This window comes from Peromyscus californicus, unplaced genomic scaffold (assembly GCF_007827085.1).
Source record: "Peromyscus californicus insignis strain IS unplaced genomic scaffold, ASM782708v3 Scaffold_11__1_contigs__length_118956290, whole genome shotgun sequence".
Lineage (NCBI taxonomy): Eukaryota > Metazoa > Chordata > Mammalia > Rodentia > Cricetidae > Peromyscus > Peromyscus californicus.
Genome location: NW_026294402.1, coordinates 22,219,737 through 22,232,869, shown reverse-complemented (window position 1 = coordinate 22,232,869; position 13,133 = coordinate 22,219,737). Strand labels below are relative to the sequence as shown.

Genomic DNA, 13,133 nt, shown 5'->3' with positions numbered 1-13,133 from the left:
CCTGTCCTAACAGGAACAGCAGTAAAGAGCAGATTGACTATGGGTTAGGAGCCCAGTGGTGTGTGTGTGTGGGGAGGGGGTGGGGGGGGGAAGAGAGAGGAGGAGAGAGAGAGAGAGAGAGATGAAGGAGCTGGAAAAGAGAGTGTGTTCTAGAATATGGGCTCTAGGCAGCCATTTTGTTCCTACTCACTTGTTCACCTAAGCAGGGTTGTCAACGTCTGAGGATCCTGGTTGAGAATCAAGGCCGTATCAATTATTCATGGAAAATTCAAAATGAGCAGAAAGGTAGGCTTTGGTGCTGAGAAACAAGTGTAACTTCTCTCGTTTATTTGTAGTTGTGGCTGTTTGGGGGTTGGGAAGACAGAAATGTACCCCTGAGAAGTGGGTGACTTCAGTCCTGGGAGCGAGGATGTCCATGGCAGGAAAGCAGAGCAATTATGTTGGATGCTGGCCCATCTTAGACCAGGACTCAGTCTTCTTTTATGAAAGATCCCTATACTAATGGGAAATGTTTTTAGTAGTATGGAAGCATACAGCAAGAAATTTTAAGTGACAATAAGTCAGTGCAGTAGTTATTCTCTTGGCTGTATTCCTTGATAGAAAACAGATATAATTTTTATTTCTCTGTCCCAAACCTTGGAATATCCAGTCCCTGTTGCCAGTCTCTTCTCTACTTCCCATTCATAGGATTAGGTGCTAATGCTAGCATCAATGGCATTTTGCTGAAGAATTTCACCATCTATTCTCTGGACATGAAGATGAGTTTCTTTAAGAGGTATGCTCCTCCCTACCCCCAACACATACTGAGGATCTGAGAGGTTATGAATTCTTCCTCTGCTGATGAAAAGCCCAAGATTCAGACACCTGAAGGGGTATACTGCAGATATCAGAGGCTCCACTTCGGCACTAGAACAGAATGGGTGTTCTAATCGCTACTCCAATACTTCCAGTTCAATACGTAGATGGGATCCTGGTCTCTGTGGGAGAAGGCTGGGTCAGTATTGGAAGGAGAGCTGGGAAGAGTTCTCCTTAGCCCCATCTTTTGATCCCTTCTCCAGGCTCCGCTCTGCCACCTGGAGGCTTGCCCCAGAGGATTATCTAGGCCCTGCCTTCTACCAGGGGACCTTGGAGGCTGGCCCTTCTCCCAAGGATACCTTCTTGGACCTCTCAGTAAGTAAGCCTCCCTAGTCTCTGATGTCCTAAACATGTATTTTCTTTTAATATTTATTTTATTTTAAAAATTATGTGTATGTATGTGTGTTCATATGTGTACATGTGAATGTGTGTGGCCTCTCCTGGAGGCAGCAGGAGGGAGTCCACATGGGTGCTGGTAACTGGATTAAGGTCTTCTGCAAGAGCAGTGTGTGTTCTTGACTATTCGGCCATGTCTCCAGTCCCACACACATCATTTAAAGGCTCTAGGACATTGCGGAAGAGGAGGAGAAAAGAATGTAAGAGTGAATGACTGTAAGGAAACAGTGTCTCTGGATACGGCTGAGCAGATAGACATACGAGCTCACAGGAACTATGACAGCATGCACAGGACCTGTGCACACCTAAGCAAGAACAAATCCCAGAATGGAGAGAAAGGAGAGCAGGGCATAAAGTCCCACCCCCAGCTGAGGAGCTATTGGCAATTCTTAGCTGTTGGGAATTGTTGATGATTCTACCATGATCCAGTGGAAGATGGACACATCCAGGAATATTTGGGAAGCACAGATTGGCCTTGATGGGTGGGTGGGGAGTGGGGAAACAACTCGAAATTTAGTAGGAAGTGAGGCAAGAAGGGGTAGTTGGGGAAGGAAGGTTGAATATGGTCAAAATATATACAACATTCTCAGAGAACTTATATATATATATATATATATATATATATATATATATATATATATATGTAAAAAAAAGACTAAATCAGGTAAAACCTAAGCAAGGCCATGATATGCCTGGAGGAATTTTTGCCCTTGTTTCTATCCTCTTACTTCCAATAAAACTGTATGATCTTTCTTAATCATCTAATTTATCATTATTTATAAGGTATATGAAAACACAATTGGAAAATTCAAACAATTAAAGCATCAACAGAACAAATGCAGACTCTCCTTCAAACTTATCACATTCTACTTCATATCTGTGTTTGCCCAAAGTGTATATTTATATTTAGATGTGCTTAAATATGCAACATAAAATTTCTTCTTGGTTAAGTCTACTAAAGGTTTGTGGATTTTGTCTTTTCAAAAAGGCAAATGGTAGTTTTATTGATAATTAATTTTTTTTAAATTTCTATTTCTTCTTTTATCTACTTTTTTGTTATTTCTTTCCCACTGGCTTGAATTTGTAGCAATGTGCCTGGTTTAGTCTTCTGGCTTCTGGGAACAGAGCCATGAACTGCCGCCACACCTCGCTTTCAGTTTTTTTTTTTTTTAAATTAGGGTTGGGTCTTTCATCTTTTTCTTCTATACATTTACTTCTATACTGTATCTGAGAATCCTACATTTTAATTGCTTTACTGACTTTAGTTGTCATATTTTTGCTTTTAGATGTATAACTCAATCAAACATTTCTTGTGATTATTGTAACCCCTTAGTTTCCTATAGTCTTGGGGAGGATTTACTTCTCTTTCATTTCTGAAGGACAAGTTTTCTAGTATAGTGTTCTTGGGTGGCATATTTTCTCTTTTTGGGCTTTGGGCATGCCATCTCATTCACTTCTGCCTGTAAGTGTTCTTCTGAGACATGTACAGCTACTGTAGCAAAGATTCCCCTCTGTGCAGCCTGGTGATTTTCTCATACTGATGTCGAATTCTCTTTGAAGGTTTGCTGGTTTGATAATAACATGCTTCAGAGAAAACCTTTTTTTGCCAGAATGTAATTGAGGTTCTTTGAACTTCTTAAGTGTCTGGGTCTTGTCCAATATTTGGGAAAATTTTACTGTTATTTCAACAAGTGTGTTTCTATACCACATCTCTTCTTTCTTCCTACTGTGATGTCTGTGATGTGTGTATTTGCTACTGACATTTCAAAATTTCATAGGCTGTCTCCTCCTTCCCTTTTCTCCTTCCCTACCCTCTTTTTTCCTCCTCCTTCTTTTTTCCCCCTTTACTGGCATAATTCAAACAGACCAGTGTTGAAGTTTGGAAATTCTTCCCTTTGATCTGATCTGTTGTGGCAACTTTCATCTGGGTTTCTTATTTACATTTTTAACTTTTTTGGTACCAAGATTTCTGCTTGTCTCTTCTGAAAAAAAAAAAATCTCTCTGTGGCTTATGTCATAAGTAGATATGTCTTTAAATGTTGTAGTGAAACAATACAAAGAAGCAAATTATAGTGTTATGGGATGTCCCAAGAATCCTAAGGCTTATTTTAGGATGATGATGATGATGATGATGATGATGATGATAAATAAATCCCCTAACCTTTTATACAACACACCTCACCAGCCATGGCTCCCTTCTAGAATGCACAGTAACATATCTTAGCATGGTGGGCAAACTTCTTTGTACCTAAATGAGTCAAGTGTCCTTGAGGGGCATAAATCTTTTTGAGAAAAAGAAGCTCAACATGCTAAAGGGCTTTTGTCTCCCATCTTAATGACATAAGCTGAGTATACCCAGAAGTGTTCCTTCTAACACTTCAAACACATGTCCCATGACCTTGAAGTCCTTCCTAGGAATGTGTCCACCATCTTTCCTTATTGAACTGTGACATTAAACTGAGCATGCTCATTAACATACATCTTAAACTGTGCTTGCTCATGAATGTGCTTTCTTTAAAAATGCTTTGCTGTACCGATATGTATAGGCTTGTGAATCAAAACTGCCAGAACAACCCAGGCAATGTCATTTATTCTGGTGCTTTGGGGGATATTTCTAAAAGCCAGGATGCATGTCTTCTTATCCTTTAAAAATACATTTTAAGTTTAAAAAGAGTAGGAACAGAAAGAGAAGGGACAGTTATGATAGAATGTATCTGTCTTTGCTGAGCCAGAATAAAGTCTAAGGTGATTTGGTTACTGAACACTAAGGTGATTTGGTTACTGAACACTAAGGTGATTTGGTTATTGAACACTAAGGTGATTTGGTTATTGAACACTAAGGTGATTTGGTTATTGAACACTAGTTTGGCCAAGGAATTATCCTTCTCTATTGAGCAGAAATGGACCAGGCCATATCATTAGGTACTTTCTTTAAAGTTTTATTTATATTTATTTAAAAGGTTTTTTTCATTTTACATACTCTCCCCTTCTCCCCCTCCCTCTCCTTTCCTCCCTCCCATTTCCCCTCACCCCCTTCCTCCCCCAAACCACGCCCCATCCACTCCTCAGAGAGGGTAAGGCTTCCCGTGGGGAGTCAACGAAGTCTGGCATATCAAGTTGAGGTAGGACCAAGCCCTTCCCCTCTGTATCAAGGCTGAGCAAGGTGTCCCTCCATAGGGAATGGGCTCCAGAAAGCCAGTTCATGCTCTAGGGATAAATCCTGGCCCCACTGCCAGTGGCTCCACAAACTGCCCAAGCCACATAACTGTCACCCACATTCGGAGGGCCTAGTTTGGTCCCACGCAAGTTCCCCAGCTGTCAGTGCAGAGTCAGTGAGCTGCAACTAGCTTGGGTCAGCTGTCTCTGTGGGTTTCACCATCATGATCTTGACCCCTTTGCTCATATAATCCCTCCTCTCTCTCTTCAACTGGACTCCTGGAGCTCTGCTCAGTGCTTAGCAATGATCTCTGCATCTGCTTCTATCAGTTACTGGAGAAGGTTCTATGATTAGGGTAGTCATCAATCTGATTACAGGGGAAGGCCAGTTCAGGCACCCTCTCCACTATTGCTTAGAGTCTTAACTGGGGTCCTCCTTGTGGATTCCTGGGAATTTTCCTAGCACTAAGTTTCTCCCTAACCCTATAATGGTTCCCTCTATCAAGATATCTCTTTCCTTGCTCTCCCTTTCTGTCTCTCCCCCAACTTGATTGTTCTTTCATGTTCTCTTCCCACCTCCCCTTATCTTCTCTCCCACCCCAACACTCCCAATTTGCTCAGGAGATCTTATCTATTTCCCCTTCCTAGGGGGATCCATGCATGTTTCTCTCAGGGTCCTTCTTATTAGCTAGCTTCTCTGGGGTTGTAGATTGTAGCCTGGTTATCCTTTGCTTTACATCCAATATCCACTTATGAGTGAGTGCATACCTAGTGTTTGTCTTTCTGGGTCTGGATTACCTCACTCGGGATGGTTTATTCTAGTTCCATCCATTTGCCTACAAATTTCATGATGTCATTGTTTTTTTTACCACTAAGTAATACTTGGTTGTGTAAATGTACCACATTTTCTTTATCCATTCTTCAGTTGAAAGGCATCTAGGTTGTTTTCCAGGTTCTGGCTATTATGAATAATGCTTCTGCAAACATATTTGAGAAACTATCAACTATGTGATATGATTGAGCATCTTTTGGGTATATGTCCAAGAATGGTATTGCTGCATCATGAGGTAGAATGATTCCCAATTTTCTGAGAAACCACCATACTGATTTCCAAAGTGGCTGTGCAAGTTTGCACTCCCACCAGCAATGGAACAGTGTTCCCCTTGCTCTACATCCTTTCCAGCATAGGCTGTCATCAGTGTTTTTGATCTTAGCCATTCTGACAAGTGTGAGATGGTATCTCAGAGTTGTTTTGATTTGCATTTCCCTGATAGCTAAGGCTGTTGAGCAATTCTTTAAGTGTTTTTTTGCCATTTGAGATTCTTCTGTTGAGAATTCTGTTTAGATCTGTAGTCATTTTTTAGCATCTGACAGAGAGGGCTGATCCCCAAAATATATAAAGAACTCAAGAAACTAAACATCTAAATACAAGATAATCTTTAGAGTTTTAAATCGTGTGTACATGATTCCCTACTAGGGCAAAAATGTTTTGCCAGATGTGTGCCAGAATCCACTTTCCTGGTTCCAAGGCAAATACTCAGAGGGTTTTCTTACTTCTCAAGAACAATGTTGGTTAGCTGGGCCAGTGTTTACTTTCTTGAGATGGTAGATGAATAGAATTGTCATCAGATGCCTCAACACAGAAGTTTGACAAACCTTCCATCTATCTATCTATCTTTCTATCTATCTGTCTGTCTATCATCCATCTATCATCTATCTATATCGCCATGGGTATATACAAACCTCCACCAAACAAATTAATATCTTGTCTCTAGTACATTGGTTCTGTGCTCTCTTTACTCTGGTTTATAATAAATCCAGGGGGCTATCCTTGTATGAGTACTCAATAAGGTTGTGGTGTTTTGAATTAGAATGGCCTTCATGGGCTCATGTATTTGAATGCTTATTAATAGTGGAGTGGCACTATTTGAAAAGGATTAGGAAGTGTGGCTTTGTTAGAGGAAGCATGTCAGTAGGGGGTCAGCTTTGAGGTTTCAAATGCCCATACTAGGTCCAGTCTCTCTCTCTATCCCTCTCTATCTCACTGCCCCTCCTCCATACTGATCAGGATGTAGCTCTCAACTACTTCTCCAGCACTGCCACGCCTGCCACCGTGCTTCCCACCTTGATGAGAATGGACCAGGCCTCTGAAACTGTAAGCAAGTGCCCAGTTAAATGTTTTCTCTTATAAGAGTTGCTGTGGTCACGGTATTTCTTCACAGCAGTAGAATAATGACTAAGTCAAAGGTGTTTCCCAGGTTGTATTAAACGTCTTGTTTTAGTCATTTTTCTATTGCTATGAAGAGACACCATGACCACAGCAACTCTTATAAAAGAAAGCATTTAATTGGGGCTTGATTACAGTTTCAGAGGTTTAGTTCGTTATCATGATAGCAGAGAGCATAGCTACTCTCAGGCAAAGATGTTACTTGAGAAGTAGCTGAAAGTTCTACTTCTAGATCCAAAGACAGCAGGAAGAAAGACTCTGAGTCTGGTGTGGGTCTTTGAAACCTCAAAACCCACCCCCAGTGACCCACTTCCTCCAACAAGGCCACATCTCCCAATCCTTCTCAAATAGTGCCACTCCTGATGACTAAGCATTCAAATATATGAGCCTATGTGGGCCATTCTTATTCAAACCACCACACTACTCTTAAGTGGATCCTGATTTTCACATTTTGAAATGCCTACTCTTCTGGTTGATAGGGGTGAAATCTTATCCCTGAATGAGAATACACTTTTAGGTCTGTATCCTTAACAAGGGTGGGCATTGCTTGTCCTAGATGGGTTGTGTGATTAATTGGCAGTCCAATTTCTGCATCTGTGGGTATATTGGAGCTCGTGCCCCCCAGGAAGGATTTTATTCATATAACATTTCACAGAGGTGAGCTTGAGCTTCCTTGGTGTCATCCCTGATGTGAGTCTGGACAATGGGTGAAAGCAGCTTTCTGGCAAAGTGTGGCTGGGCTGACCTTAAGTGTGACTGGCCCTTTAAGGTTTGCCAGAGGACTAGAGTGTCCATCCTGCACTGTCCATCGTGTTCCCAACCTCTGGGAAATCCCATACACCATCTTTGAAATAAAAGTGGGCCCGGTGTTACTATGGATAGACTGGTGTGCCCCAAACTTGGGGATAACTTCTTTTAAACATCCTTGAATAACTTTCCCTGCTTTTCCCGTCCTGTTAGCAAAGACTTCTATTCCCCTCCCCAAGCCAAAAAAATCCATGAAATATGTAAATCCTCCCGGGGTAGTTGTCATGACTTTGCAATGTACTTGGAAGTCCTCTCCTGGCAGCATGCCTATGGCTTGTCCTGCTCTTCCCAGTGAGCGTGCAGTTCTTACTTGAATGTTAGTCTTTTGACAGTACACTGCCATGTCCTGCATGGCTTTGTTCTGGAAATCTAAGGTGATGGAGCAATGAAGAAAGAACAGATACATGGACAGAAGAGCTGGGATCAGGTGGGCCATGTATGCTCTGATGAAGACACACCAGCAAAAACAGCAACCTGGAAAAATCTGCTTTATTTGATCCATCTGAGTTGAGGAGATGTGTTTATTGTATATAGCTGGAAACAGAGGTGGGCGTAGTGGTTTGAATGAGGATTGCCCCTATTGGCTCCTATGTTTGAATGCTTGGTCTCTAGTTAGTGGAAGTGTTGAGGAAGGATTAGGAGGTGTGGCCTTCTTGGAGTTGTGTCACTGAGGATGGGCTTCGATGTTTCAAAAGCTAACACCAGGCCCAGGCCCCCTCTCTCTCTACTGCTGCTTCAGCACCATGCCAGCTTGATGTCTGCTCCCAGCCATCTTATTTGCGGACTAAGATCCTGAAACTGTAAGCAAACCCCTAATTAAATGCTTTCTTCTATAAGGTGCCTTGGTCATGGTGTCTGTTCATAGCAATAGAACAGTAACTAAGAAAGTGGGTTTGTGGTGCACAGCTGCACAAGGAAGCAGGCTTAATTAACCTAGGTAGGGGGTCTATAGGGGAGAACAGTTTCAGGCTGTAGTAGTCTGGGATGCTGTGGTTGATAGTTTCTGCATACGCTGATAAATCATTCAGAAGCACTAATCCTTGGACCAGAGGGAGGCTTTGCCAGTTCCCTGAGCCTGACCTGGGGCAGGCTTTGCCCACAAAGATAGGAAATGTCTTAAAATCTGTTGTTTTGTTTTGAAATGTCTTCCTTAGAGTAGGGGGGAATGATTTCTTTTGGTAGAGGCAGGGAGGGGACCAAGGACGGGCAGAGCACCTGTCTGGACCAGACCACACACTTAGCTGTAGTGCCAGCTGGAGTTTTCTTTTACTGTTTCTGAGTCTTCTCTTCCGTGTTCTCTGCACTACACCACTGTCATTTCTTCAGAGTCATTTACTGCCCGGAGCAACCTGTGGATCCCCTCTCTGTGTGAATTTCTTTTCCCTTTGTGTTTAGAAGACTTCTCTCTTTCTAGATTGTGCTATGAGCATGAAAACTCAGAAGGCATATCTGGAATCTACAAAATAAAGTTAATGCTCCTTTATTTTTTTTTTTTCTGAGTCAGGATTAGTTTCTCAGGCTTTTGTATCAAAGATTTTTTTGTCTGGTGGCAAAGACTTTTTGCCTCAGTAGTCCCATGGGATAAGACTGTTGTGTAACCAACTTGACATTCACTGTCATTGACTTGCTCCGTCTACAAATTGTATTTTTGCCTCACTTGGCCAGAGCTCAACTTGTACCTTTTTTTTCTTTCTGTTTGGCATAGCTGACTATTAGCTCTGAGCAATCACATATTAGAGGCTCTTGTGAAACAGGTACCAGAGTGACTGGGTTAAGGTTCTGACAAGATTTTAAAGGAAAATGGGGGGGGGGGTGGTTTGGTGGTGAGTGTGTTGACTGAGAGTGGTACTGTAATCTTTATTCACTTATTATCCAGTGATAACTTTGTTCCCAGAGCATTAGATACCTAGTATGGGGTTCGGACTGCCCAATGACTGCCCTGTAATCAAGATTTTGTTGTCTTTTATTAAGCAGTGAAGTTTTAGCAACTGTCCTTAAATGCAATAACAAACTCCAAGGAGGTATCTCATTGCTGGGTGGCCGCCACCTTTCTTAAGGGGACCATCACCTGAATCAACACCAGCAACAAGCCTCAGCCTTTTTTATTTTATTTTTTTTTTTGTTTTTTTTTTTTTTTTGGTTTTTCGAGACAGGGTTTCTCTGTGTAGCTTTGCGCCTTTCCTGGAACTCGCTTTGGAGACCAGGCTGGCCTCGAACTCACAGAGATCCGCCTGGCTCTGCCTCCCGAGTGCTGGGATTAAAGGCGTGCGCCACCACCGCCCGGCGCCTCAGCCTTTTTTAAATAATATTTTTAAATTATTACCTTCTCTTTCCTCCTTCTAATCCCTCTCATATACTCCTCTTATTTTTTCTGAAATTCATGGCCTCTTTTTCTTTAATTGTTGAATATATATGTATTACATATATATATAATATACATATATATTCATAAATACATAAATATAACCAGCTCAGTCCACATAATGTTACCTATATGTATATGGTCTCAGGGGTGACCACTTAGTATTTTTATGTGCATTTAAGTTAAATAACCTATTTATGTCTGGTAGACTCAATACAGGAGCATTTATTTGTGGCCTCTTGGGTTTACAAACTTTGATTATCCTGTTTATCCCCAGTCTTTAGTTTTTTTCAGCTGTTTTTATGGAGACTTTACAATGAACACAAAACTGGAATCATGTAGAATTTTGCTCCTGAGAGTGACTATGTCACTCAGCTGCTAGCATATTAATGCTTCTGGTGAATGAACAATTTCTATTTCACCCTTTCCTAGGGTATCGATCCTTAAGAGTCCCAACTCAGAGAGTACATTATTTAATGAGCTTCCTTGATAGCCATGTTTTAACCCTTTGTGAGCTAAGAAGGCTCTATTTAGGTTCTCAGCAGCTCTCCATGAGTAAGATTTCTCTAGAGGAAAAAAGTCACCAAGAAGTCCCCTTGGCTTTTTGTTTTCTTGCCCTAAATATTCTTCCTGTAACTATATGCTGTATTGCCCGTAGATTATAAAAGATTATGGTAGCTCACAGCTGTCTAACTCCAGTACCAGGAGGGTCTGATGCCTCCTTCCGACCTCATCTAAACCAAGGCATTCGGAATGCACATATACATTGAGGCAGAATTCTCATACCTGTACAAATCAAATGAATGAACATAAAAATGTAATAAAAAAAAGACCATGTAGATGTTCCCATCACTGTCAGCAGTACTGTTCGTCCATTTACCTTGTACTTATTTTGGAAATAAAAATCCCTGCTTTAAAAATGCAACACACACATCATTCAGCAGGACCACAGCAGCATCTCCAGGGAAGGGTTGGCTCCATTGTCTTCTTGCATCTTCTCGGACAATGGAGAAGTTCTAGATGTCTTCCATTCTAAGTCGCTTTCATATTCAATACCCCTAGGCTCCTTAGTCTTGCTCTCACTCCACAGTGCCTTAGGTTTCACTTTCTGTTCCTGTGTCTCGAACGCCCATTCTTTTTAGAACTGGCATTACGGGTTTGTGTTCATCAACGGACGTAATCTTGGAAGATATCGGGACATTGGGCCTCAGAGAACACTGTACCTTCCTGGTCCCTGGCTTCATCCAGAAGACAATGAGGTGAGTTCCCTAACCTTGCCCCAAGGTGTCATAAACTTTGAGATGGGCCTTTTGTTCCAGTGTTTGCTTCATCCTCTGCCAACCAGGCCTGACTGTTCTCACCTCCAGTATTCTCTCCTCCCAGATCATCGTGTTTGAGAAGATAAGGAAGGGACTTTACATCCAAACTACAGATAAACCCCAGCTGCAAAACTAGTACAACACAAGTCTGGATCATTGGAGCCATCCCAGAATGTTTCTTCAGAATATTGATCACTGCTAAGAATATCAAACACAGTGTAGCCTGCAGAAAAAAAAAAAAAAAACAGAACTAACCTAAATACCCAGAGAAATGATTACATATTTTATACTCTCCATTTAATTCCTATTTTTAGGCTATAGTTGTCAAAATCTTTAATAAACAAATTTATCTAGTTTATTGCTTAATACATAGTAGGTTCTTCTTCTCTGTCTAGATGTGCCTTTAGAGAGGAACACAATAAAAGCAAGTTTAACTTCCGCTTCCTCGTGCTCATTTGGGAGGAAAAGAATTATCTCTATCTCAGGGGAGAATAAGCATGCTGGCCTTCCTTTGCAAAAGAGAGTTTTGACAGACTGCTGGCAATGGTCGAGAGACAGCCCGATCTGACCTACTCTGGTGATGGGATGGCCAAACACCCTAATTGTTGTGCTAGAAACCTCATCCAAATACTGAGGGATCTGGATGCAGAGATCCATGACTAGGCCCCGGGTGGATCTCAGGGAGACCAATTAGCGAGAATGAGGAGGGTTTATATGAGCGAGAATTGTTGAGACCAAGGTTGGATAAAGCACAGGGACAAATAGCCAAATGAATGGAAACACATGAACTATGAACCAATGGCTGAGGGGTCCCCACTGGATCAGGCCCTCTGAATGGGTGAGACAGTTGATTGGCTTGATCTGTTTGGGAGGCATCCAGGCAGTGGGACCAGATCTTGTGCTCATTGCATGAGTTGGTTGTTTGAAACCTGGGGCCTATGCAGGATTGTTTGGCTCGGCCTGGGAGGAGGGGACTAGACCTACACCTGGACTGAGTCTACCAGGTTGACCTCAGTCTGTGGGGAAGGCTTTGCCCTGGAGGAGATGGGAATGGGGGGGGGGGGTTGGGGGGAAGGTGAGGGGGACGGGAGGGGGGAGAACAAGGGAATCTGTGGCTGATATGTAGAACTGAATTGTATTGCAAAATAAATTAAAATAAATAAAAAAAAAGAGAGTTTTGAAGTAGTGACTTGTAAATTCATGGTCTTTGTGGTGTGTGTGTGTGTGTGTGTGTGTATACGCATGCATGCATGGTAGAAGAGGCAACATAGGTCACTGATCAATGTATTTAGGCATTTCTCTGTCCTGTTTGTCTTCATGATGATCTCTTGGGTGACACCCAACCAAAGATCAGATAGCCATTTGGTTTGGTTCAGACAGTGCCAGTGGCAAAGCCTGGCAACTGAGGCCTCTATAGCATATTCCCTCTTGGTTATTTGGATATAGTAGAGCCTCTTACGTACAGTGAACAGGTGTTAGTGAGATGAACACACATCCATGAATAATCCTACCAAACTTCTCAAATCACACCATTTGAAGTCAAACATATTCTCTCATAGAAAGAATATTCTGGCCCAACTTCCAATCACTAACCCTTTACAAGAACTTACCTGTTTATTATAGTGCCCATGGACTTCAAACAATGTAGTAAGTGGTCAAGTCAGGTGTTCAAAAGAGGAAAAAAACAGCCCCTTTTATATATTCTAATTTTGATCATCAAATTTTTGCTTGGTTTCAATAAAAATGGAAATACAGAAAAATGACACTGATCAAAGAGTCTTTTAAAAAAAGATTCTCAATAATGTGTGTGTGTGTGTGTGTGTGTGTGTGTGTGTGTGTGTGTGTGTGTATGCTTGGGTGCGTGTATGTGTGTGTATGTGTGTGTGTGAGAGTGTGTATACACATATGTGTGAATATAAACATCCCTGGAGATCAAGGATGCAGGATTCCCCTGGAGCTGTAGTTGCAGGTGGTTTTGAGCCACCCAGTGTGGGTTCTGGAAATGGAATTC

General features: G+C 41.8%; 1 protein-coding gene across 1 annotated transcript in view; it reads left to right on the top strand.

Moving 5' to 3' along the window:
* Glb1l3 (galactosidase beta 1 like 3) overlaps nucleotides 1-11,258 on the top strand; it is a 44,007-nt gene extending 32,749 nt beyond the window's left edge. Inside the window, exons 16-20 of the mRNA XM_052727428.1 lie at nucleotides 207-285; nucleotides 688-775; nucleotides 1,059-1,170; nucleotides 10,946-11,062; nucleotides 11,187-11,258. Coding sequence (XP_052583388.1) covers nucleotides 207-285; nucleotides 688-775; nucleotides 1,059-1,170; nucleotides 10,946-11,062; nucleotides 11,187-11,258 — 468 coding nt within the window. The remainder of the gene's footprint in view (nucleotides 1-206; nucleotides 286-687; nucleotides 776-1,058; nucleotides 1,171-10,945; nucleotides 11,063-11,186) is intronic.
* The last annotated feature ends 1,875 nt before the right edge of the window (nucleotides 11,259-13,133 follow it).